The sequence below is a fragment of the Lagenorhynchus albirostris genome, chromosome 13 (assembly GCF_949774975.1).
Source record: "Lagenorhynchus albirostris chromosome 13, mLagAlb1.1, whole genome shotgun sequence".
NCBI classification, from domain to species: Eukaryota; Metazoa; Chordata; class Mammalia; order Artiodactyla; family Delphinidae; genus Lagenorhynchus; species Lagenorhynchus albirostris.
Window position 1 is genome coordinate 48,616,647 of NC_083107.1, and position 22,806 is coordinate 48,639,452.

Below are 22,806 nucleotides of genomic sequence, written 5' to 3' on the forward strand. Positions count from 1 at the left end.
AGACACAGATGCCATCTGATGAAGCGTGCACAAAAAGGCAGACTCTCTCATGAGGCTCCCAGCCTCAGTAGAAGGCACTTAACAGAATTCTCCTTCAGCATCTGAATGTGCGTTCTTCAGGTGGTCCTTAGTGGGCTTTGCAGGAGCTACTCAGTGCTCACCAGTCTGGCAGCTCCAGATGATGTCAGAAGGCCACATTCCCTGGTATTTTTCAAAGGCCTTGCTTAAAGTTTTCAATTAAACCTAGGGAAGAATTGAAAAAGACAAATCATGTTTGAGAAACTTGGGAAAAGTGACAAATGAATCCTGCCTCTGTTTTCGTCTTCACTACACCCAAATATGAAACTGAAGGAGTTGGATGCCAACTGGATGGAGGGCCAGGAGACCACAATCTATTCCTGAGCTGGACACTGTCGGTGCAGTGATATGATACTGCACTCCTGACTGTGCCGACTTAGGGTTTCCCTCTCTTTACTAGAAGGGAACTGGAACAAGTAACTCAAGTCTCCAAACTCTGAAAACAGTAGGATTTGATAAATGCTTGGTTACATCATGCAGCTAGGGAGAAGAGAAGAGAAGCCCCTTGGCTTTTCAATACACTGGTAGTTATGTTTTTTGAGGTGTTTTGAAAAGAACTCTCACTTCCAATATGTAATTTACTCTGTTTATAGGATGTTTAAACATAGAAGTGTGAATTTAAGCCAGGAAATTATACTTCCTTTGTGAAGGGAATGTCTGTGTCTGAAGATCACAGAAATCCAGGGCTAGGATAAACTTCTCTTCCCATGTTGCAAGGAGAGCAAAGTGACAATGTGTACAGAGCCAATTGTGTCTACGTAGTAAATACTCTCGACAACGTCTTCTGAGTGCCAGCCATTGTGCTAGACATTGTGCCTATCTAGCCCTAGAGAATCTCATCCTCATCAAAATTCAAAATAGGTGTAAATAACTTCATTTTTACGTAGGAAGAAACCTAAAGAAGCTAGATAATTTGCCCAACATCAACAGCCAATAAGTGGCAGAGCTGGGATTTCAGCCCAGTCTGTCTAGCTCTAATACCCATGCTCCTTCTATGCTCAGGGGTATAGAGAGGATTTTCTGCTTATAGATGGCCTCCATTTGTCATACACCTGAAGTTCTCCAAGCAATTCAAGGGAGGGAAGGCTGGTGCCATAGTATATTCCTCTTCTGTATAACCCCTTGTTAATCAAAAGTATTCAGTAAATGATTGTGAATAGATGAATGAATTAATGAATGAGTGAAGGCATGGAAGAATCCATTAAAAGATACAAATTTCGTGAGTGCATTGTGTCCTGCACTTAAGTCTTAGTCTGAATTTGATGGCTGGTCTCAGCCAGCCCTTACCTTCATGCAATTTATTTCAGGAAGAAGATAAAAGTTTCATCCTGTAGTTAGATTTTGAAGGAAAACATTATAAAGGCATAGTTTCCTTATAATCCAATGAAAGTATTTACAAGGAAAGACTATGGCAATAGAGTTCAGGGGAAACTGGAAGAGTTGGGGGTATATTATACAGGAAAAAAAAAACCAGCATGGCAGTCAACTATTTTATTTTTCTCGGTCCTTTCTCTAAGGCAGGCTATATCTTATTGCTTTCTCAACGGACAGGGATGCTTCATAAAAGCAGGCAGACCAACTTATTGCAAGACATTTTTACCTTCTCCTTCCTTCTAACTTTTAGTCGTCCTCTCTTTGCAGTTAAAGATAATGTCACTTTTTGCTATTTCTCTACCATAAATTTCCAGCCATGAGGTACAATGTAAAAACCAGTTACAAAGTTTCATTGTCACTTCTAGAGATGTTAGAAGGCAGATAAAATCTTTGAAAAAGTGTGATTTTTGCCACAATTCTCATCTCCCACTCTTAGGAGTTATACTCCTGGAAAATAATCTATACTTGCTCACTCTTATTTGGAGATTTAAAGAGCTGTTATAAATGAGCAATTGTGGCAAACGTACACCTAGGTGTAGTGAACTTAGAGAGGATGAACATCAGGAATAAGATTATTTGAAATGCTTCTACCAATGCAAGTGTCATGTGTAATATATCTTCTATTTTTTAAGTCAAGAGGAATCCTTCATTCAACTTTATTAATTCAATTTTCACAATCATACTTATCTTCATCAAGTGCTTTTATTGAAATTACAGATACTTAAAGAAGATAAGCCAGGTTTTAGAGCATGATAGTATTTTTTTTCTATCTTTATTGACATATAATTGACAAATTTAAATTGTTTAAGGTTGATGTTTTGATACACATATACATTGTGAAATAATCACCACAATCAATGGTGATGACATTTTAAATCAACTCTGTTGAACTGTGATAGATGTGATAGATGTTCGAGGGCTATAAAACGCAGACATAAATTCTGTCCCACAGAAATACATGAAATAAAACATACACCTACGCAGTTCCCAAACTTTTAGATTTAAATATAATTTGGAAAGGCGCACACCTCTACTGTTCTAACGCACTAAGAAAATACTGCTCAGTGTCTTACGAGAGTTAGTTCGCGTATTATTAATCCATATAGGGAACACGACCATGGGCTATGTTTTGTTATAACTACAGATACGACCGTTATAATAAGAAGCATTGTGCGGCATGGATCATCACACTTAGAGTCAGCCTCCTCTTCTTCTCCCCTCAGCTCCCCTCCCTACTGCTCCTCCTCCTTCTCTCTGTCTGTTTCACCGTCTGTCTGTCTCTCTCTCCTTTAATTAGCAGTGTTTGCTACGTGATCTCTTTTTTCTTATTTTCTGTTCATTTAAATGCTCTAGATATAATAGGGCATGATTTAGAGTAAACTCTGGACGCAGGCATAAAATAAATCAAGTTGTCACAATCTTCCAAGTCCCAGGAAAGTGAATAAGGAGGAGAATTTTGAGAGAACTCCAGTAACCCTGCATCTGTGCAGTAACTCTCCCGGAGCGCTGACATGGAGAAGAGGGAATCACACTGCCAGATGTGGATTGGCACTGCCCATCTTGTAGGTTACCAGTGAGACTGAAACATGGACACTCAATAAGCAATGCTGAAGTGAATCATATTCTGATGTAAAAGAGATCTTCCCAAGAATAGCAACATTTATGTGAGGGGCCAACTGAAGTGAGAGATACAGATCCTATTCAACTGAGGGGACAAGAGGATTTCAAGACATAAAAATGAAATATATTCAGTTGAGTGGATTTTTGGCTGCCCTCTTTAAGCACTCCCCAGAAGTGTTCTTCATATTGTCATGCGAGGAGCAAAACTAATTCTGTATTAGTTGTAATAATAACATATAAACATTGCTGCGTGAGGACTTACATATTTACAGAGTGCTTTCGCACATATCAAAATGGATCCCCGGGGACTTCCCTGGTGGCACAGTGGTTGGGAATCCGCCTGCCAATGCAGGGGACACAGGTTCGATTTCTGGTCCAGGAAGATCCCACATGACACGGAGCAACTAGGCCCGTGCGCCACAACTGCTGAGCCTGCGCTCTGGAGCCCGAGAGCCACAGCTGCTTGAGCCCATGTGCCACGGCTGCTGAAACCCGCGGGCCTAGAGCCCATGCTCCGCAACAAGAGAGGCCACTGCAGTGAGAAGCGTGCGCACTGCAATGAAGAGTAGCCCCGGCTCTCCGCAACTAAAGAAAGCCCACATGCAGGAATGAAGACCCAACGCAGCCAAAAATAAAAATTAATTAATTAATTAATTAAAAAGAGTTTTAAAAAAACATTAATTTAAAAAAATGGATCCCCATAATATCCCTATGAGATAGAGAAGTTATTTTGTCATATACAAATGATTATATATATAATTTAGTCACATATATAGTATATATATGCATGCATAGTATATATATTTGCCTATATAGTATATCTATTCTTATGTACTGTTGAGAACAGAGAAATCATTTCAAGATGATACATATTACTTATGAGATCCAGATTGAGACTTGATATATATTTTCCATTATTGATAAGCATGTAGCAAATTAAACTGAAGTGGTTCAACAGTACAACGTTCCAAATATGTATTAAGGAACCAAAGTACTCAACATAAGGAATGAAATAGACGTGAAAGCTTGGAGTTCCAGTTTAACTATAACCAGCAAGGATTGGATCTCTTAGTGCATGAACAAAATAGCATTATAACATTTAAGCGAGATCACATTTACTCTCAATCACTCCTTGATAGAAACACTCATAGCGGTGCTGCTCAGATATTGGCAAGATGCTGGTATAGAACCTTGCATATATTCAACAAATGGGTCCAAAAAAAAATCAGGAAACCAACTGTCTGTCAACTTCATCAACATCATTTCCAACCGCATCCCTAATTCTTGTTGTCCCAGCCTGCAAGCATTGTGTGGGATGGAAGTTCTCACATATCTCCAAGTTGAAGCTCTATCACGGGGACATTGGTCATGGTCCTGCCCAGTAGAAAAGAAGTGTTCTGGATAACTAGCTGCCTGTGGCTCCTTCCGGTCAATGAATGGATGTCTAGGCTGTACCTGGAGAAACAACAGTATTATTAATTAATGGTCACCTCCACTTACGTATCCCCAAGATGTATTAAGATAATTTGACAAAACCCTAATGATGGTTGTGTGAGAGAGACAAAGCTAAATACCTCATTAGCACTTACGTTGTGAAAACAGAAGTTAATAAGAGAGACCTTGGAAGTTTTCATCAGTGGATTAATGAGAAGAGAGACAAAAAGAGTTCATTGAGTTAATTTTGTAGCCAGCGTGACCTGCACTGTTCTAAGTCAAGGGGAAAAATAGGAAAAGATTCAATAATCTACATTTTCTTTCTGTCCCCAAGAATTTAGTTATGCATTTATGTGCAGAGATGAGAGACAAGATGTTTAAGGTCTTTAAAAAAAATAAGTTAAGAAGAGATTACCACACGTAAATAAATAACTTTCTGGGTTTACTTCATTTCAAAGTAACTGCAGTTCTGTCAGTGTTTGACTTTTTGTAACTGGAGTAAAAAATTAAACTCTAGCATTCATTTTGTTCCATTTTTAGTGCAACTTAATGTGCTGCCATATCAAGTGGTACAACAGCTGTCTGTGGATATGTCTCCTGATATCTGTGTATGTTTTCTTCATGATAATTTTAGTGGTTACTTATATAAAAGCCAGTACTCTCCTTTGCCACCTTTTAACTTATTTTAAATCTATTTAATTGTGTATCTTTATAATCACATGAAATCCTTTAAAGAACAAAATGGTTTGGGATGGATGGATGGATGAATGGGAGGATGGCTGGGTGAGTGATGGATGGATGGATAGAAGTCACCCGGGATGAGAGACAATCACAGTCTATTGGAGGTCGGGATAATCTCATAGCTTTGCCATTAATTAGCAGTATAATTGTGGTCAAGCATAAACACTTAAATTTCTAGCTTCAGTTTCCTGATATGTAAAATAAAGACCTTAGACTAATGATCACTAGTGTCTGGCTCAGTACAAGAAGATATATGACTGCTTGACTAAAACATGATTCCATTTCCTAATATGTTAGATGCGAACAATGAAAACTTGGATCTTGGAGACATGTTGTTGAAACTATCCATCGTTGGCATTTTGCAATTATAAAATGTTTTGGCCTCATTACCAATAAGGATTTTCAGTTCAACCTGTGTGACTAATTAGTCCATTCAGTCACAATAGTTAGACTAAAGATTCATATTGACACAGCTAGAAGCCTAGATTTGCATTGTAAACATCTGTCAGTATTTATTTAATTTGGAAATGGCCGAACCCATTTCAGAAAGGGCTTTGTTCAAAAACAAAGCAAACAGAGAGGGAACACATCCAATCACATGCAGATTCTAGTTTCCCTTTCAGCATCTCCACATCACTACCAGCATTCTTTGGAGGTCTTAAACACTCCCAAGTTCTAATTCATGAGAATCCAAGAGAATAGATATTCCAAATCCTCCCTGAAAATTTAAACTTCACTTTAGCTTTTTCTTTGGCCAGCTCTCCTATTTGCTTTGGCTAAAAATGGAAATGCGGTATGAGCATAGAGGTCATTAGTAGCTCAAAGAAAGATAAGAATTTATCTTTTTTTAAAAAGATAAATTTAATTTCAAGCTTCCTGACACCAGGTTTTTATTTTGCAGGTTTACTCTTTTGCATAACTTTGCAAAAATATGGTTTTGTTTCATTAAGCAGGAATTCAGTTCATTTCTTCCTCTCATGATTTCCTTTTTCTGTGGCATTATTTCCATATCCCTATCTTCCCCTTAGAGTTTTTTCCTGTTAGGATGACCACTATCAAATGCATATGAAAATGCATGTTAGAATGAGTAAGATATTTATGACCTCTTTACATGGTGAGTTTTTCTATCCAACTCACTTGCACTGTTCTGAAACCACTGCATACGTTTTAAACAGTTAGTAAAATTCTGAAGAAAATTGAATGGCTTTCAAGTCTGTCTTTTTCCAAGCAGACAGCTGATTTCTGGTCACTTTTTGTAATAACCTAAGGCATCAATTGAGGGGGAAAAAAACATTAAAGAAATGTGAAAGCTGGCCGTTTTCAGGGATATTTCAGTTTTGCCCTAAATATTCATGAATGCCAACGTTCAAACATTCAGATTGGGTAAATGAGTGTACAAATGGGTATTTTTTTTGAGCAGGCACTTAACTGTAACACTCAGAATAATAGCACCTCCACCTGCATTCTGCATAAGTGTGTCGTTGGTGAATATTTAATGAAGTAGTAGATATGGGAGCACTGTTAAATTTCAATCAAAATAAGCTATTAGAATTGATTTTGTTATTTGTATTAATGAGTGATTTGTTCTTCTGCTTTAGAATAGAATGGGCACAATAAGTTATTTGCAGGTAGGAATCACGATTTGTGCCTTGTTAGGTAGTGACCATATTTTGTGCCCACCAGAAAATGCTATGGATAGATGAGTGACTGATTTGTTGGTGACTAATTGATCTTCGTATTCTTTGTTACTCATGTGCTGGAGCTAAAATTCATGCTTCATGTATTGGATCTCAGTTTATTATTTTTATTTTTATTAGATTAGTGAGCATGGGACTGATATCTTTATGTGGCATCTGCTTACTCAGAGAAACAAATGACAAATAAGAACCAAAAGCTTCACTGAGACAATGGAAACTACCATGGAATCTATGCAAAGTCTCTAAGTTCCTTCTACATTTTTAATAGGATTAACTAAAATTACCAATTTGATGTATTTGTTTAGTGATTTGATTTGATCAAATTGACCCACTGTTGGGGAATTCTATATATGTATTACAATTGGGTTATTTTTTTGCAGTTTTTCCTTTTGGTGAAAATTGTGACTTCCCCACCTCCTAGAAACTTCTTGCCCCATAAGTTATCAGTGCAATGGTTCAGACCTAGCTTGAGGAATTTGTGTGACTAATTGTGAATCCTGGTATTTTTCTTTTTTCAAGAAAACACATCTAGCAATAAATCTGATAAGGAAGACTATCAGATTCAGTGTCGTGAAAGGCAGACGTCAATGTGCTCTCTCTTCCAGAGCAGCTTCATGTAGACAAAAGTATCAGAACAAGTGTCCGTCAATTAGCCAAACATATCACCTGTCAGCTAGCACCATACGCAGTCCATCAGTTGTCTCAATCAGCTCAGTATAAATGTCCATCACAGCAGTGAGAGATTAGGCTAAATACTGTTGCAGGAGTGAGCACCATTGCTTGAGACATTTTTTTTTTTTTTTTTTTTTTTTTTTTTTTTGCCGTACGCAGGCCTCTCACTGTTGTGGCCTCTCCCGTTGCGGAACACAGGCTCCAGACGCGCAGGCTCAGCAGCCATGGCTCACGGACCCAGCCGCTCCGCGGCATGTGGGATCTTCCCGGACCGGGGCACGAACCCGTGTCCCCTGCATCAGCAGGTGGACTCTCAACCACTGCGCCACCAGGGAAGCCAGAGACAATTATTTTTTTTTTTACATTGTATTTGGATGTATAGCTGGATAGACTGTCGCAGTTTAGAAACAAAGTTTCAATCGAAATTTTAGAGTAAATCAAGAATTTCTTTGTGGGCATCAAATTCATAATGGACATCCTTTTGCACAGTTGGAATATGTTCTTTTTCTCACAAAGCAGATTTTTGCTGGTAGAGTTTTCTTGTGGGTCTTTTCATCAGAATTTACCCGTCTTCAGCAAAGCTGTTTACCATGAGGAGTAAGGTCTAGGAATGCTAGTCTTAGCAAGGATATAATATTACAGACTAAGTTTATCCATCCTCTCATCCTGTCTTTTTAGCACATAGATATGCAATTGTTCTATATTCAAAGAAGTGAATATGCAGCAAATTCTACCATTAAAGGTGGTGGTGGGGAAAAAGGCTCTCTGTAGAGCAGAAATACAAAGAACAAAAATACATCAGTGTTTCTCTACTTTCTAACCCACCAAGTGGTCTCTGCCTAATAACCCTGGACATTAAAAAAAAACTGGTCTAACTTCTTACTGTACATTAAGGACGTCCTTTCTCCCCCATTCTGATTAAATTTTCCTACCCTATACAAGTTGGTGTTTATCCATATGACATGTGAATTAAGTTTCAGTGCCTTTATTTCCTGAATTGTGTGCAAATCATTTTTTACCCCTAAAGGTAAGGAGACCTAAGTAGTTTCAGTAGACATTCTGAACAAGAACAGATGTTTGCCATGAAAATGTCCACACCACTCTGAATTAGGGACGATCAGCATGCACTTTGACCTGTGAGTGGTTGAATGCACAGTTAGGGACCCTCATCTAAATGGACGGTTATGTAAAGCTAATGCTTTTGCTCCATCACTATTCTGTCTCCTTCAGAAGGCCGTCTCTTTTCTGAAAAAGGTTATAAACATCAGAGAAAAGTATACTGAAGAACAGAATTGATTAATGTGACATATTTGAGTTTCTTCAACAGCGTGTCATAGGGAGGCAGTTCCAAACACGGTGAATTAAATTTAAATTACACAGCTTTGGCTAGAAAATTGTTTGGTTAATTTAGCCTCTGAAATCAATCCAATAATAAACTGGATTTTAATTTCTGAGAGAAAAATATGAAAACAATGTGTATTCATTTTATCAGGAAAAGTGCATTAAAAACTAAAATATAGTTGTACAATAGGGTCGAATTTGCACAGTGATATTTTTCCTACTGTAAAAGGCTATAGGAGGTACTGTCTATTGTATGACATCTTTTGTTATTTTAGGAACTGTGTTTTGTGGAAGATGACACTGAGAACATTCTCTAACACTTTCTGTTTGCTGTGGAATTGTTTGGAAAGGCTGTTGAATTTAAATATTAGGTCAACTTTTAAAACAAAATTTAACTTTGCAGCCTAAATAACTTAGTCTGCATGAAACACTACACTGAGCTACACATTTCTAGTCCGTGAATTTCTTTTAGGAAGCAACCTTTATTATTTATATTCGATGTTTGACTTCTCATTCAGAATTTGAACCTAGGCAGCAAAAGATGGAAACTTAGTTCAACCAAGTACCAATAGAGCTACTGTATTTTGATATAAAAGCTAACATGAGATCTAAAGTTAAGAATAATTCACATGTACAACTTCCAGTTTAATGTCTAAAATTATATTACTTATAAATATAGTGCAAAAATATTAAATTGGTGTTCCATTCGTGAAACAACAATAATGTTGGTGATATCACAACTTTTATAAATATTTAAAAGGTGGTCCTATTCTAGGTACTTTTCATGTACTAAGTTAATCTTTACAACAACAGTGACTATGCTCTCCATTTTTTTCAGATGAGAAAAACAAGGTACAGAACAGTTTTTAAGCTTTTAGAGCAGAGTTTCTCAACTTCTGTACTATTGTCGTTTGGGTCAGATCATTCTTTGTTGTGGGAAGGCTGCCACATACGTTTTAGGATTTTTTACCAGCATCCGTGGTGTCCACTCTTTAGACGCCAATAGGAGCTCACCCACTCCCACCTCAACCCAGCCGAGACAACTAAAATATCTCCAGACATTGCCAGATGTCTTCCCAGGTGGAGGAGGGGAGAGGGGGCAACATCACGGCCAGGGTGAGAAGAGCTAGATGAAAGAACTTATCCACATCCTCCTCCCCCCCTCCACCAAGAACAAAAATTCCTCAAGGAAAATGAAAAATTCTCTTGGAACCATGAAATTAATTTTTAAAAATATGCACTGTGGTTTTCACAAAAAGGTAGCTTTCCACTTGAAGTTGGCTTTTAAAAAACAGATTATCAGCTCTGGGGCGAATTGGAACAATTGACATGCCAGACCTCATAATCCAATAACTTGTTATTATCAAGTCAGTTTGGATGTTATCCTGCAAGTTGTGCTCATGCCAGAAGGAGGATGGATTCTTGCCTTTTAAAGCTCACTGTACTGAACGATACCTACGTGACTATCACACCAATTGCTAGTGGCTATCACTGGCATTAACAGTTACAATTCCAGGAAAACTGGTATTGGAACTTCTTTTAAAATGACAGCAGCAAAATAAATTAATTCAGTCTCCCAACTGTGTTAGAGGAATTAAGAGCAGAATAGCATGAAACCATCTCAAAATACTATTAAATGCTTGCATTTATTTAAAGTTATATTTTGAAGCACTAGCATCTGGACAAATTCTTTATTCTTGATTAATTAAAGACCTTGTACTTGAAACATTTTTGAGCCTAATTTTGCCACAAATGTGCATCATCCCTTGTCTCCACTTTTAAAATAGCGCAATTCTCTTAACATTTATATATTTATACTCTACCCTCTGACTATTAGACACTCCCTTAATAAAAGTATATCATATATCTGATTTTTCTTTAATTTAAGACCTTTATTATTGTAATTCTACTTTTAAATAAGGACTTCATCCGTGTTGCAGTTCTGAGTATCATCTAGACAATTATAATCTCCTTAATCCTTAGCCGATGTAATGAGATATTTTCCTTCTTGTACCTTGAATTCTCTCTGTATTTCCTTAGCATTAGCCAAATCTGATGCAAACCTTCACAGTTTCCATGCAATATCTGTGCTGAGTTTATTGCTGCTTATAAGCGGCAGTAAAGAACAACCTTTGATGCTTGTAAACATGTTGATGATGTGGCTAACTGCTAGGTTTCACACACTCTGCTTTTTATTACAGTGATGGTTGTCTTCTTTGCTGTAAGTGCAGTGAAGCAACTAGAATGTCAGAAAGAAAACTGTCACCTCTATCCTATTTGCTGTAAAATATCATCTCCCCAATACACTCTTCATTTATTCTAAAACCTTAATGATGGAAAGGACAATGGGGAAACAATACCTGCTCTCTGAATATGACAAAGATGAGAACTTCGTAATGAGTGTGAAAGCTCAACACAAATTTTAAAAAGTACCTTCAATGGACTATATTTGCTTCCCTTTTTGCATCAGTGAAAGATATTCTCTTTAATCTGTGTTTCCTAATAAAGACAAGCTGTATCTCAAAGATACATCAAATTCTACCTGGTCATGAATATAAAAGGTTATATAGTTGTTCTGCTTTTAGGAAGCCAAGCACAAGTACTGATGCAAACCTTGCAGCGCTCCAGGGCGGTAATAAATTTCACATCATCGTTTCTGCCAGGCTGTTTTAAACCTCTGTCTGCTCCTGTGTGCAGCTTCCCTGGGCAGTTAAATGGATGGGTTTGTGCAAGTTGGCTACCACCATTTCCATATCCTCGTGGAAAATAAGCTAGAATCAAGTTTTCACAAATATGCCAATTCTTCCATGAGGGATCTAAACTAAGTTGAAAAATGTAAGCTCTGTGTCCTCGGGAAGGGAAATAATTGAAGTTGGTTTCTCGATCTGTCAGGTGGTGTTTTACTAGTCCACGAGACAAGATGAAAAGATCTATTAGGTCCCTTTAAATTAATCTACCGAATTTGTTTCCTTTACAGACCACAGATGACATCCTTGTGGCCTCAGCGGAGTGTCCCAGCGATGACGAGGACATTGACCCCTGTGAGCCGAGCTCAGGTGGGTTAGGTTAGTCGACTTTTTTTCTTACTTTCTTTACTTTACTGTGAATCTTTGTTGCATGCTATAGTCCCTAGAAGATCTTTGCATTTTTGTCTAGAAGTCCACCCTATGAAAAAATGCCTCATTGTGGGATAAGAGCTCTTAGGGATTTTTTGTGTGTGTGTGGTACGAGGGCCTCTCACTGCTGTGGCCTCTCCCATTGCGGAGCACAGGCTCCGGACGCGCAGGCTCAGCAGCCATGGCTTACGGGCCCAGCCGCTCCGCGGCATGTGGGATCTTCCTGGACCGGGGCACGAACCCGCGTCCCCTGCATCGACAGGCGGACTCTCAACCACCGCGCTAGCAGGGAAGCCCAAGAGCTCTCACTTTTTACGTGGGTGCATTTCCCCACATTTATTAAAAAAATAATTTTTAAAACAAAACCCACCAAGATGATGTAGTCCAGAAAAAGCAGTGGGGGACAGCACACAAGGCTGGTACCTTACTGTTCACATTCCATTAGCTCATTATATAATTTTCAGTATAACCATACACGGGGATCTTTCTTGGGTCACCCATAATAAAATTAAAAATTGCATTGCATTTTGGAAAATTCTTTGACCTTTCTACTCACAAAAAGTCCCCACCACTCGCTCTGCCAGCAAATTATCTTAAGTGGTAAATTTCTGAATTTCAGAAGTGAGAGTATTATGGCAATAGTAAAACAAACAGCAGGTACAGTCAGTCCTTGATTCATTTAATAGAGAAATGGTTGAGTCTTCCAGTGTCTCCCTAAAATGCAAGTTGATGTGTTTTAACTGTAGGTGGTGCATAGTTTCTTCTCCTTCTTTGTGATACGGTGTGACTAACACATCAGTACTGCTTTCCTGCAGCCCTGTACCATCAAGCAGTGGCTGTGGACCCTGAAAATGAATGGATCAGAGCCTGGGTTTGATTCCAAATATTCGTAATACCAAGGATTAGGGTCATTTCCATTAGTTTCCTTTGTAAGCAGTGTTTCTTAAAATTCAATAATTGTCTTGTTTAGGTTAACAAAACCATTGAGGTAGATATGCACTAACCACTATTGGATAACTCATGACCTCTGTAGATGTCACCTATAACCACAGGAGAACTTCATGTCACGGTAAAATAACTAATCTGGGATTCTTGTGAAGAATATCATTCTAATCTACTTGTTCTGATATTTGGATAAAAAATGGTTCAGGATGCATATCTTACATCTCCTTTTGAATAGCACTTCCACCCCTGTCCCCCCACTGATTATAGCAACTTACTCTCAGCACTGCGAGCAGCTACTGAGTGCCAGTGAGGAGCAGAAGCTCAGCTGTCATCTCTCAGCAGGAGAAGGTTTGGGAGGTCCATTCTGGTTGTCTTCTCGTGTTTCTTTCTCTCACCTCCATCCCACATATCAAAATTCTCAGCCTCCAGAGCCATCTTTCATACACAGTTATTAGAAGGTGATCTGATACAATCTGATGATCATGCATTCAATTCCTCCAGTTTCTTGATCTCTACACCATTCCCTTTTGGTTGTCTAGACAGATGTGGTCCCTTCATGATACCATCCTGTCAAAATCCTGCTTTTGTTTTCATCGGTATTCTCATTCTCTCTGTGTTAGTCAAAAAGGAAAAAAAAAAAAAAGTTACTGCTTTTTTGTCCATGACATCAGTCCATCTATTTGCCTTCTCCCTCCCTCAAATTTCTCCTTTCCCCATTTCTCCTATTCTCACATGCCCAACCATGACTGTCTCTTTCGTAGCTTCTCTAAGATCTTCCAGCATGGATCATTCATAAATGGAGTCTGGTGTTTGTTATACATTGATATGTGTGTGTGTCTATATTTGTATTTACATTTGCTTTTGTTTTCCCAGTTAACATTGAGAACAGTTGATACTTTTTCAGTTTTTTCCACTCTATTAACACAATGCTGAAAACAATATAGGTTCTTACTAATTATAGTACTGGCTGGTTTTCCTCTGGGCTGAATCCTTCTTTTGCTGTTTGAGTGGAGGCTATCGTCCTCTTTACATAGAGTCCTCACTTTGAGTACCTAGGAACTCCAGTGTAAGAAGTCTAATTGCACTTAAAATTGTCACTTTTTTTTCCTTCTTGAGCACAGTTAAATGATCCAGTTCTTCTAGCCATTGCTTCTAGGTCTTACTAACCATTCCTTATAGACTAGTTTACTGTCTCTCCCTTTCTCTGAGGATGCCGGCCCTAAGCACAGGATGGTGTGGGTGGGGAAAGAGGAGAGAAAGAAAGAGAAAGATTACTTTTTTTTTTTTTTTTTTACCATTTTGACATCCTCCTCTCTTTAGTCACCTGACTTTGTTAAATATTATAACACCATGGAAAGTGAGGAGCAGCTTGTTAATAACCACACTCCAGATATCCTTTCTGCCTCTTCTCTTTACTAATTTATCGCTTATCTGAAAGAATCGTGTTTACTTTTCTATTTGTTACTTGTTTATTAACATATAGCTTGCATCCCCGCCACGCAAGAAGAACAGCTCCGTGAAGCAGGAACTCTGTTTGCGTTGTTCCACACAAGACTTGTGCATGAATTTTAATTTTGTTCCACAGCCCCAAAGTCTGCTGTCTGATATACAAGACACAGCAGCTACTGACCCCATGTGATGACAGCTACAACACTCTTGTACCAAGGCTAGTTTAACTCCTCATCCTCAGTGTTTCTTTCCTTACTCTCTAGTTTTCAATTTGTCAATTCCTCTTAAGGCTTAAACTTCAGATTCTGTTGCTTTAATGGCATCTTCCACTGTAGGCTTTTCTTGTGATCTTACCTCCCCTAGATGGTATCTTGATAGTGTAGTCCATGAATGGTTTCCCTTTCTATATTACATTCTGTAAGCGTGATCTCTTTTCTACATTGGATTTTTCTATCCAATTCCCTATAATTTTTTTTCATGCCCAACTTTAATAATTCATGCAGTGTTGCTCTTTCGGCATAATTGGCTCTGTGTGACAACTTCCTGTGAAATTCTTAGTTCATATGATTTTTTTTTCCTATTTTCCAACTGTTTTTTTTGCAGTTGAGGAGTCGATTTTTGTTATCCTCTTATAATCTGAATATTGTTTTCTGCTAGGATAGCCCTCCTCTAGGTCTTTGTTTCTTAATGTACTATGTACTTGTTCTCTTAAATAGCTTTTTTCATACTTGCTTTGTGTCTTGAACACAAATATAAAATAACATGATCAAAAATTGCAGTCGCTGATGTTATTAGTCTTTGGATACTGTTAGATATATCTCGATAAAAATTATGGTGGATATCAGCAGGTTGTATTTTGGAAAACTGACTTTTTAGGAAAGTAATATATTGGGTTAAATATTTTGAACTGGCTATGCCTACTATACACTTTTGCTACTCCTTAAGCAAGTGAAAGCAGAGATTTTTGTAAAGAGATGCATAATTACTTTTACAGGTAGATTGCCCAAATCTTCTGTGTATTTCACACTAATGTCTCTCAGTCTCCCTGAATATTTACATATGAAGTTTCTCTAATCACCGTGACCCAAAACTCTTCCAAAAATGATTTCTTCTTCTCTGAAAATGTGCTATGCTTATCACTTAGGTGCTTTCCTAAGGCTATTAATGAATCAAACAGGAAAAATCTGGCATCTTCTTGAACACAAGTAAATTAATACCTTTTATGAAGTGCTTGATAAATTTGAATTGCCATTTAATTCCACCCAGATCTCTTAACGAAGAGGGACATTACATATGTGGTGGGTTGTCAGTTTCACCACTGACTGAATAGTGTTGAGAACTATTGTGCACCCACTGCTCTGTTAAACTCTGGGAGAAAAAATTAGAAACTGCACCTTCAGTCCCATTTTACAAAAGGACATCTTTCATTCTACCCCAGACGCTTTTTCAGCTATTCTTTCTGAGGAACAGGTTCTTTATCTTTGACATTAAAATATCACCTGTTTTTCAGGTGGTTACAAGAATTAAAACTAATATATGTAAGACGTCTACTGCAATGCCTGGCATAAAGTAGAGCATAAATGGTGGCTTTTCTTTTTCCTAATTCGGTTATATAAAAAGGAATATTTTTCCCTTTTACATAATGCTGTTACTTTTCCCGGCTGAACATTGGTGGGCAATCGATGAAACCACTCAGGCCTCCTGATGGGGGCTGTACATGTTGAAACTAGATCAGGAACAACCCCCCGGGTGGGAACACATGGAACTCAATTATACTTGATTCCAGCCACACTGTCCTGTGTGGTTAGCATCAGATGACAATTTCACATTGGTATAAACAGTGTTTTAGAATATGAGAGGGTGGCTGTTCAATTCAGGAGGTCTAATTGAACCCCAACTCTTAGTCGACAGGTGGAAATCAGAAGCAGCCATTGGTAACTAGGTCACAGGCCAACCTTGCCCTAAAACGCCTGGTTTCAGCTGCCTGGACGTGTGACAAAGTGGATGACTTTTCCTTCACACTTGTTCTCAGAAACACTTGCTCCTTCTGTGCTTTTCCCTCAGCCTAGAGACATGGTTGTTAGATTAAATGAATTAATGTATGGAAAGCATGTTATAGAACAAGGCCTTGCTCATGATAAGTGCTACGTGAGTGTTCGCTGTTATTACTATGTGTATTATATAAATATACATATTTTCCAAGACTCCTTTTTTCACAGGAACATAAGTTTTTGTAAGACAGACTGCTTTGATTTATTAATAAATTGACAAAATGGCAACACTACAAACCGCTGAAGTTCCACAGTGACCCTTAATCATGTCAGTACATCTTGATTTTGAGGCCTTCTTCTAAATAGATCCTTTTCTCAAAACTCCTGAAGAAATTTGAAAAGGTGTTTCGTATGTTGATATCTGAGACCTAAATGGAGATGATGACCCTCTTTGGTGTGGGAACTTCTGATGAAAAACTAGTTTGTCATTTGTTACAAAGAGAACAGGATCAGCTTCTTGTTTCCCGGGAGCCCTATTTAGGAAGGACAGTTTCCTCTTAGATGTATAATGCTTGGAATAATATGTCTGTTCTCTTTGTGTATGTGTGTGGGCAGGTGGTAGCTAATAGGATATTGGGCCACTCTCAAATCAGTTAAACCTTTGGCAAAGGAGAAAAAGAAAAGCTCTATTAAATAATTTAAAAACTGGTGTAATTATAGGAGAAGGAAAGGAATGTCATTTGGGGGGCAAGCTCTTAAACATTAGTTGAACCAATGAGGATGAGGTCATCGGTACAGCCCCTCAAAAAATACTGTTAGTTGCCTGTCAGTTGATCAGGGTTCAGGTTACATGAGTAAAGATAGATCACAATAACAACTAATATTTAGTGAAGATCTGTTCTGTGTTCATCATTGTTCTCAGTACTCTGTAAACAGTATTCTATTTCATTATTTGGCCAAACTGAAATATTTTCATAGCTAAGGAGATTCAGAGAGATTAAGTTACTTTTTGTAATATGAGAGAGAGAATATGCTCTCTAGTTTAGGAAAAGTGGGGTTTTAATTTCTTGGAATGCAGAATGTTGTTCTTTTAGAATTCAGGCACCTCACAAATATAGGATTAATTTTTTAAATGTTCATTTAAATAATTTCCATGGCTGGCATAAATTTAAATTTGATGGCAAAAGGTCCATTACATGTATTACTATTCATTAGGCTAAATTTGCTGCCATTACTCTGCAATTTCATGTGGTTTTCCAGTGTGCTATTTTGAGGAAAGATCAAAGGATTTCTATTGAACTGATCCCATTAACCACATTAGGAATAAAGATATGTATATTGAACTCGGTGCATTTTTTAATTAAATAACTAATCACAGTCACTTAAAGGAATATATTACTTATTAGATCATATTTGTAGAGCCTGATTAGAAGATAATTTTGTGCTACATTTAAATTGGGGGTACTTATTATGTAATTATTCAAAAGCGAGTTTAATTAGCCTGTAATAGCCAACACATCGCTGTTAACGTGGGGAGTTTTGAGGTGCAGCCAACAAAACAGCAGTAATGAGTGCTCCATTTCTGGAAACACCTAGAGCATCTCCTGAGCAGGGTCAGACCAGAGTCAGCGGCGAGGGCCTAGCTAATCATGTAGGTGCAGGACAGGGCATCTGCAGTTTGGGCTCTGATGGGCTAGGTGGCTTTCAGTGTGTGACATGCTGGTGGAAGAACTGCTTTTTTCCATATTAATCCTCCAGACAACTGGAATAAAAATGAAATGCTGTATGGTTAAAATGGAAGAAAGACATTAGACATCATTTGTACTTTTTCCCGTTTTTCTGAGAACAGTAATGTCAAAACAGAAATTACGTTGGACAACATTAAACAGACAAGGGAGATCTATTCAAGAGGATTGCAGTAGAAGGAGCCCAAAATTCAATCCGAGCTCAGTTCACTGTGAAAAACAAAACAACCCAAAACTGGAAAGTTTTTAAGAGCTGGGGTAGAGGGATCATAGACCTTAGACCTTCTGTGTTGGCTGACTGGCTTCACCCAAAGGAAGAATAAACCCTTTCCTTCAAATATCAAGACTGAAGGTAGCTTTATGAGTTGGAGTAACACGTACCCGCTCAAGGTAGGCTCCTATTTTCCCCACAGAAATTGGAAGATGGGGAGCTGTCTTCCTTGAAGGTTATATTTCAAAGCGAGGGATCCTAAGTCCTTGAGAAAAGTAGTCCTGGGTTATAACACTGAAACGAAGCTTTAAAAATATTTACACGTCAAAGGTAGAGAAGGAATTTGGATTTACCAGTTTTCTAAAGTAAATTCTCTAAGGAAAGGGAGGCCAGGGCCCTAGAGGCAGGAAGAAGCCTGTCTAAAGTTTGCCCAAGCCTAAGGTCTTGGTCAGTGAAGGCAATTCCACCTTTTCAGGCAACTGATTTCCTTTACCAAAATTAGTTCCTACCAGGAGATCAGTAGAAAACAAAATAACAAACAAAAGATGGTTTCCGTTTGTTTTCAGAACACAGCCATTTTTACTTAACGTGAACTATTTTCACCTTTCTATGATTTGATAATTTTTGTTTAACAATATAATGGAGTGAATCATTGTCCCACATTGGAAAAACTTCAAGAGCATTTTGTGAGAATTGTGATATGCAGCAGGGAGTGAGTATTAGTTATGATTGTAACTTTGGAGTCAGATAGAACTAGTCCGAGTTGCAGCTCTTCCTGGTCTTGGGGAAGTTCCTTAGCATCCTGTGCCAGTGAACCCATTATCCTAACTTGTAGTGAGGCCCCTCACAAGGCAGACAGACTTCCAGATCTGGGTGGAAAATAGGTACAGTCCCTTTTGCTGTTAGAGACAGCGGGCTCTATTCACACATGTAAACTAACTGTGCTTGGCCACTTACAGTAATTACTTAGCAAATAAGTGAGTTTGCTGAGTTAGATTAAGCATTTACCTGAAAGTCCACAGGGGCTTCCTTGGTAGTCCAGTGGTTAAGACTCCGCTCTTCCACTTCAGGAGGCATGGGTTAGATCCCTGGTCGGGGAGCTAAGATCCCACATGCCACACGGTGCGGTCAAAAAAAATTTAAAAAGAAAAGAAAGTTTGCAAAAAGTGCATGACTGCTAATGCAGAACCGTCCTACAGTAAGTAACAGAAAAAATCTACTCAGTCATGTGTATACCATAAATTTCTAGGCAGCCTACATATATCCAGCCTTAAAACATTAATAACCTTTCACAAGTCCTTATTAGAAAATGCTAAAATACCATAAGAGCCTTTCTAAAACGTGACGTGTCCTGTTGAGCTTTGTAAGGAGACAATGAGATACACTGCCGTGCTTTGAAGTATTCACCAACCTTGAAGGAAGAAATGCGGCATAGCTTTAGAAAAATAAAGGGTAAGTCTACTTCTTATGGAAACATGAAATGCAGGAAGAGTGAAACCATGTTTTCTTGTAATTTGTGTCCAATATCTGCGCTGATAATGAAATCGGTTTCCTGTGGAGTTTTCTTGGCATTTATTAATTACATTTCCTCAGATGGTATCAGAGGTAAAGCAGCATATTCTGAATACTACACATGCTGCCCCCGTGAAGAGCCAGTACACTTTCTTTGTTGGTTCACGTGCTTCAGAGACCAGCAAATGCTACAATAGGCTTTAGTCTGCAGGTCTCATCTCATGTCATCTGACTTGTTGGTCAGATCACTTTCATCATTAGTAGCTCCTTACCCACCCTCAGTATTATAAGAAGCCTGGCATTGGTAATAAGAAAGACAAGAGTACTTTATGAAATTACCAGGTTAAAAAAAAGGATGTATTAAAGATGCCAATACAGCCAGAAGCCATCAATTAAATTTTAAAAATTAGTAGAAAGAGAAGGAGAAATGTCACCACCTCTCTGAGCATACTAAAATCTTACATTTCATTGACCAGACTTTGGAAAGCAGACCGAGTTCACATCCCAGTTCAGCCACTTGCTGTGTCATCAGAAGCAAAACATTGAACCTCTGTGTACTTGACCTTTTACATCTGCAAAATGACATGAATGATGTTAAATACTCATGATGTTGTTATGCTGAAAGAGACAATCCATGTAAAGCCCTTAGTGTTGAGTCTGCCACCTAGAAACTTTGATGGTATGACTTAGCTTTTATTAGTAGTACCAGCAGATTAACTGAGGAGTCAGCCATATTATAAATGGAAATAAACCTATGGCCACAGGCAAGAAGGGGAAATGTTAGTAATTGGCACTGTAGCATCTACAATAGAAAGCTTTTTAAACTCTTTCTGAATTCTAGCAGCATCAAACTTTTCTCAGTAGCCACTATGAAACTAGTAAGACAAGAGCAGTGCTTCAGTTGGATGAATGTAGGTTGCTAGGATGGGAAGAGGGCACATGTCATCTGCTATTCTTAGCTTTGGAGGAAAACAATGCAGGTCGCTGCCCCACAGAGCTTTTGAGAGAAGGAATGATTCGCTTTCCTGCGTGCTATTATAATCTGCTTGCTCTACCTCCTAAAATATTCGGAACGTTCTGGGCTGCATGACTTAACCAGGCAGAGCCGCCACACCCCTTACCCCAATGATGGATGGCTTTTCTTCCATATTTCCCAATTCTTGGCTGGACATGCCTCCTTCTAATGGGCTCAATGGGGAAGCTGTCTCATCTTTCACCTGAGCTATTGCACTTTCACCAAAAAGAATGTGACTTTCCCCAACAAAAGAAAACTGAGACAGCAATAGCTTCATGACAGGAATACAAAGGTGATCACCCAAAGTGAGGAGACCCAGTTTCAAATCAGGAAAACCGCATGCTGCCCTGTTACCCAGAATGACCTGCACTTACATAAACACTATACAGAAACTCTGGGCGAGAGGCAGTGCCCCTAGGACCCAGCATACAGCTCTGCTACAGAGACTCTACTGTGGATTTCATCCAGAGTAGAACATGGAATTCCAGATCAGGGAAGGAAGGAGGCCAAGAAGAAATGACCTAACAATTTTAGAAAGAAAACCTAATCAAAAGAGTTGTTATTTCCATGATAATAAGCCCTTCTGTCAGGTATTACCAAAGAGTGGTCTTAGATGATTGATTTCTTAATACCTAAAAACATAAAATCTCATAATAAAATTCTGAAAGAAGGAGAAATTTAATTCCGTCCAACCACGGGAGGCAGAGAGCACAGATCCATAAAGATAGAATGTTTCGCAGATAAACAGAAACAAGCTCCACATGTAGCTTAACAATTAATGGCCTGAAACCACAGCCTCATAGTATAAATGGTTGTTTTGCCACCAGAATTGACAGGGCCTCCATTCATGAAAGGGGAGTCCCTGAGTACAGAGATCCCCTTGGAGATAACGTCTGTGGTGGTCACGCGGTGTGCTGTGCGTATCGCAGAGTTGTCTCATTGTTGGGAAGGCTGCCGATTCAATACCTTTTGTGTGGAAGACACAGGAAATGTAACTGGACCCTCGTGGGTTTTGTTTTGTGTTTTTTTTTTTTTTTTGCGGTACACAGGCCTCTCACTGTTGTGGCCTCTCCCGTTGCGGAGCACAGGCTCTGGACGCGCAGGCTCAGCGGCCATGGCTCACGGGCCCAGCCGCTCCGCGGCATGTGGGATCTTCCCGGACCGGGGCACGAACCCGTGTCCCCTGCATCGGCAGGCGAACTCTCAACCACTGCGCCACCAGGGAAGCCCCCCTCGTTGTTTTTTACGTAGCACTTTATCCTTCTCAGAGCAGTGGCACATTTATCCACCTGGTGGGATCCTCACAGTGACTCTGGGAGATAAATAATATATCATCATTATGTCTCTGATGAAAGAATGTGAGCAGAGGATAATGAATTGCTAAGGGTCACTCAGTAAGTTAGGGGCAGTGCCTGGACTAGAATCTAAAAAAATTCTTTTTTACCACTTTGCTATGCTTGCCTAAGATTCTGTGGGAATGCAAACGCCTTTTACTGGAAAGGACAGCTAGATGGCCGGAGGTGTGGTGGAATGTGGCTGGAAGAGGTGGAAATGGACAGCTGCTTAGAAGAGAGGCCTAAAGGGTTCAGTTCTACAGGGAAGGGAAAATTTGGGAATACTAACAAATTGTTTTACAGTCATAAGTGCCAACACGTTGAATGTAGGAAACTGTAGTAGCCACAGACACACCTGAGCTTGAATTCTGGCTGTGCCACTTGGGAAGCATACCTAGCATAACCTCTTTGAGACTCAGTTTCCTTTCCCATAAAGTCATGATAACAACTACAGAGTTGTTATGAGGAAAAAATTAAATAATGTGTGTAAAGTGCACAGCCCAGAGCCTACCATATAATAATAATTCAATA

The 22,806-nt window shown here is 38.8% G+C and overlaps 1 protein-coding gene across 21 annotated transcripts in view; it reads left to right on the top strand.

Annotated features, from left to right (window-relative positions):
- The window catches only part of NRXN1 (neurexin 1), a 1,122,104-nt gene that overhangs the window by 1,087,146 nt on the left and 12,152 nt on the right, over positions 1 to 22,806 (top strand). For 13 of the 21 annotated variants that reach the window (XM_060170152.1, XM_060170157.1, XM_060170162.1 and 10 more), the window contains one exon: positions 11,935 to 12,022. In XM_060170152.1, coding sequence (XP_060026135.1) covers positions 11,935 to 12,022 — 88 coding nt within the window. The remainder of the gene's footprint in view (positions 1 to 11,934; positions 12,023 to 22,806) is intronic. The other 8 variants (XM_060170168.1, XM_060170155.1, XM_060170153.1 and 5 more) reach the window with 1 other exon arrangement.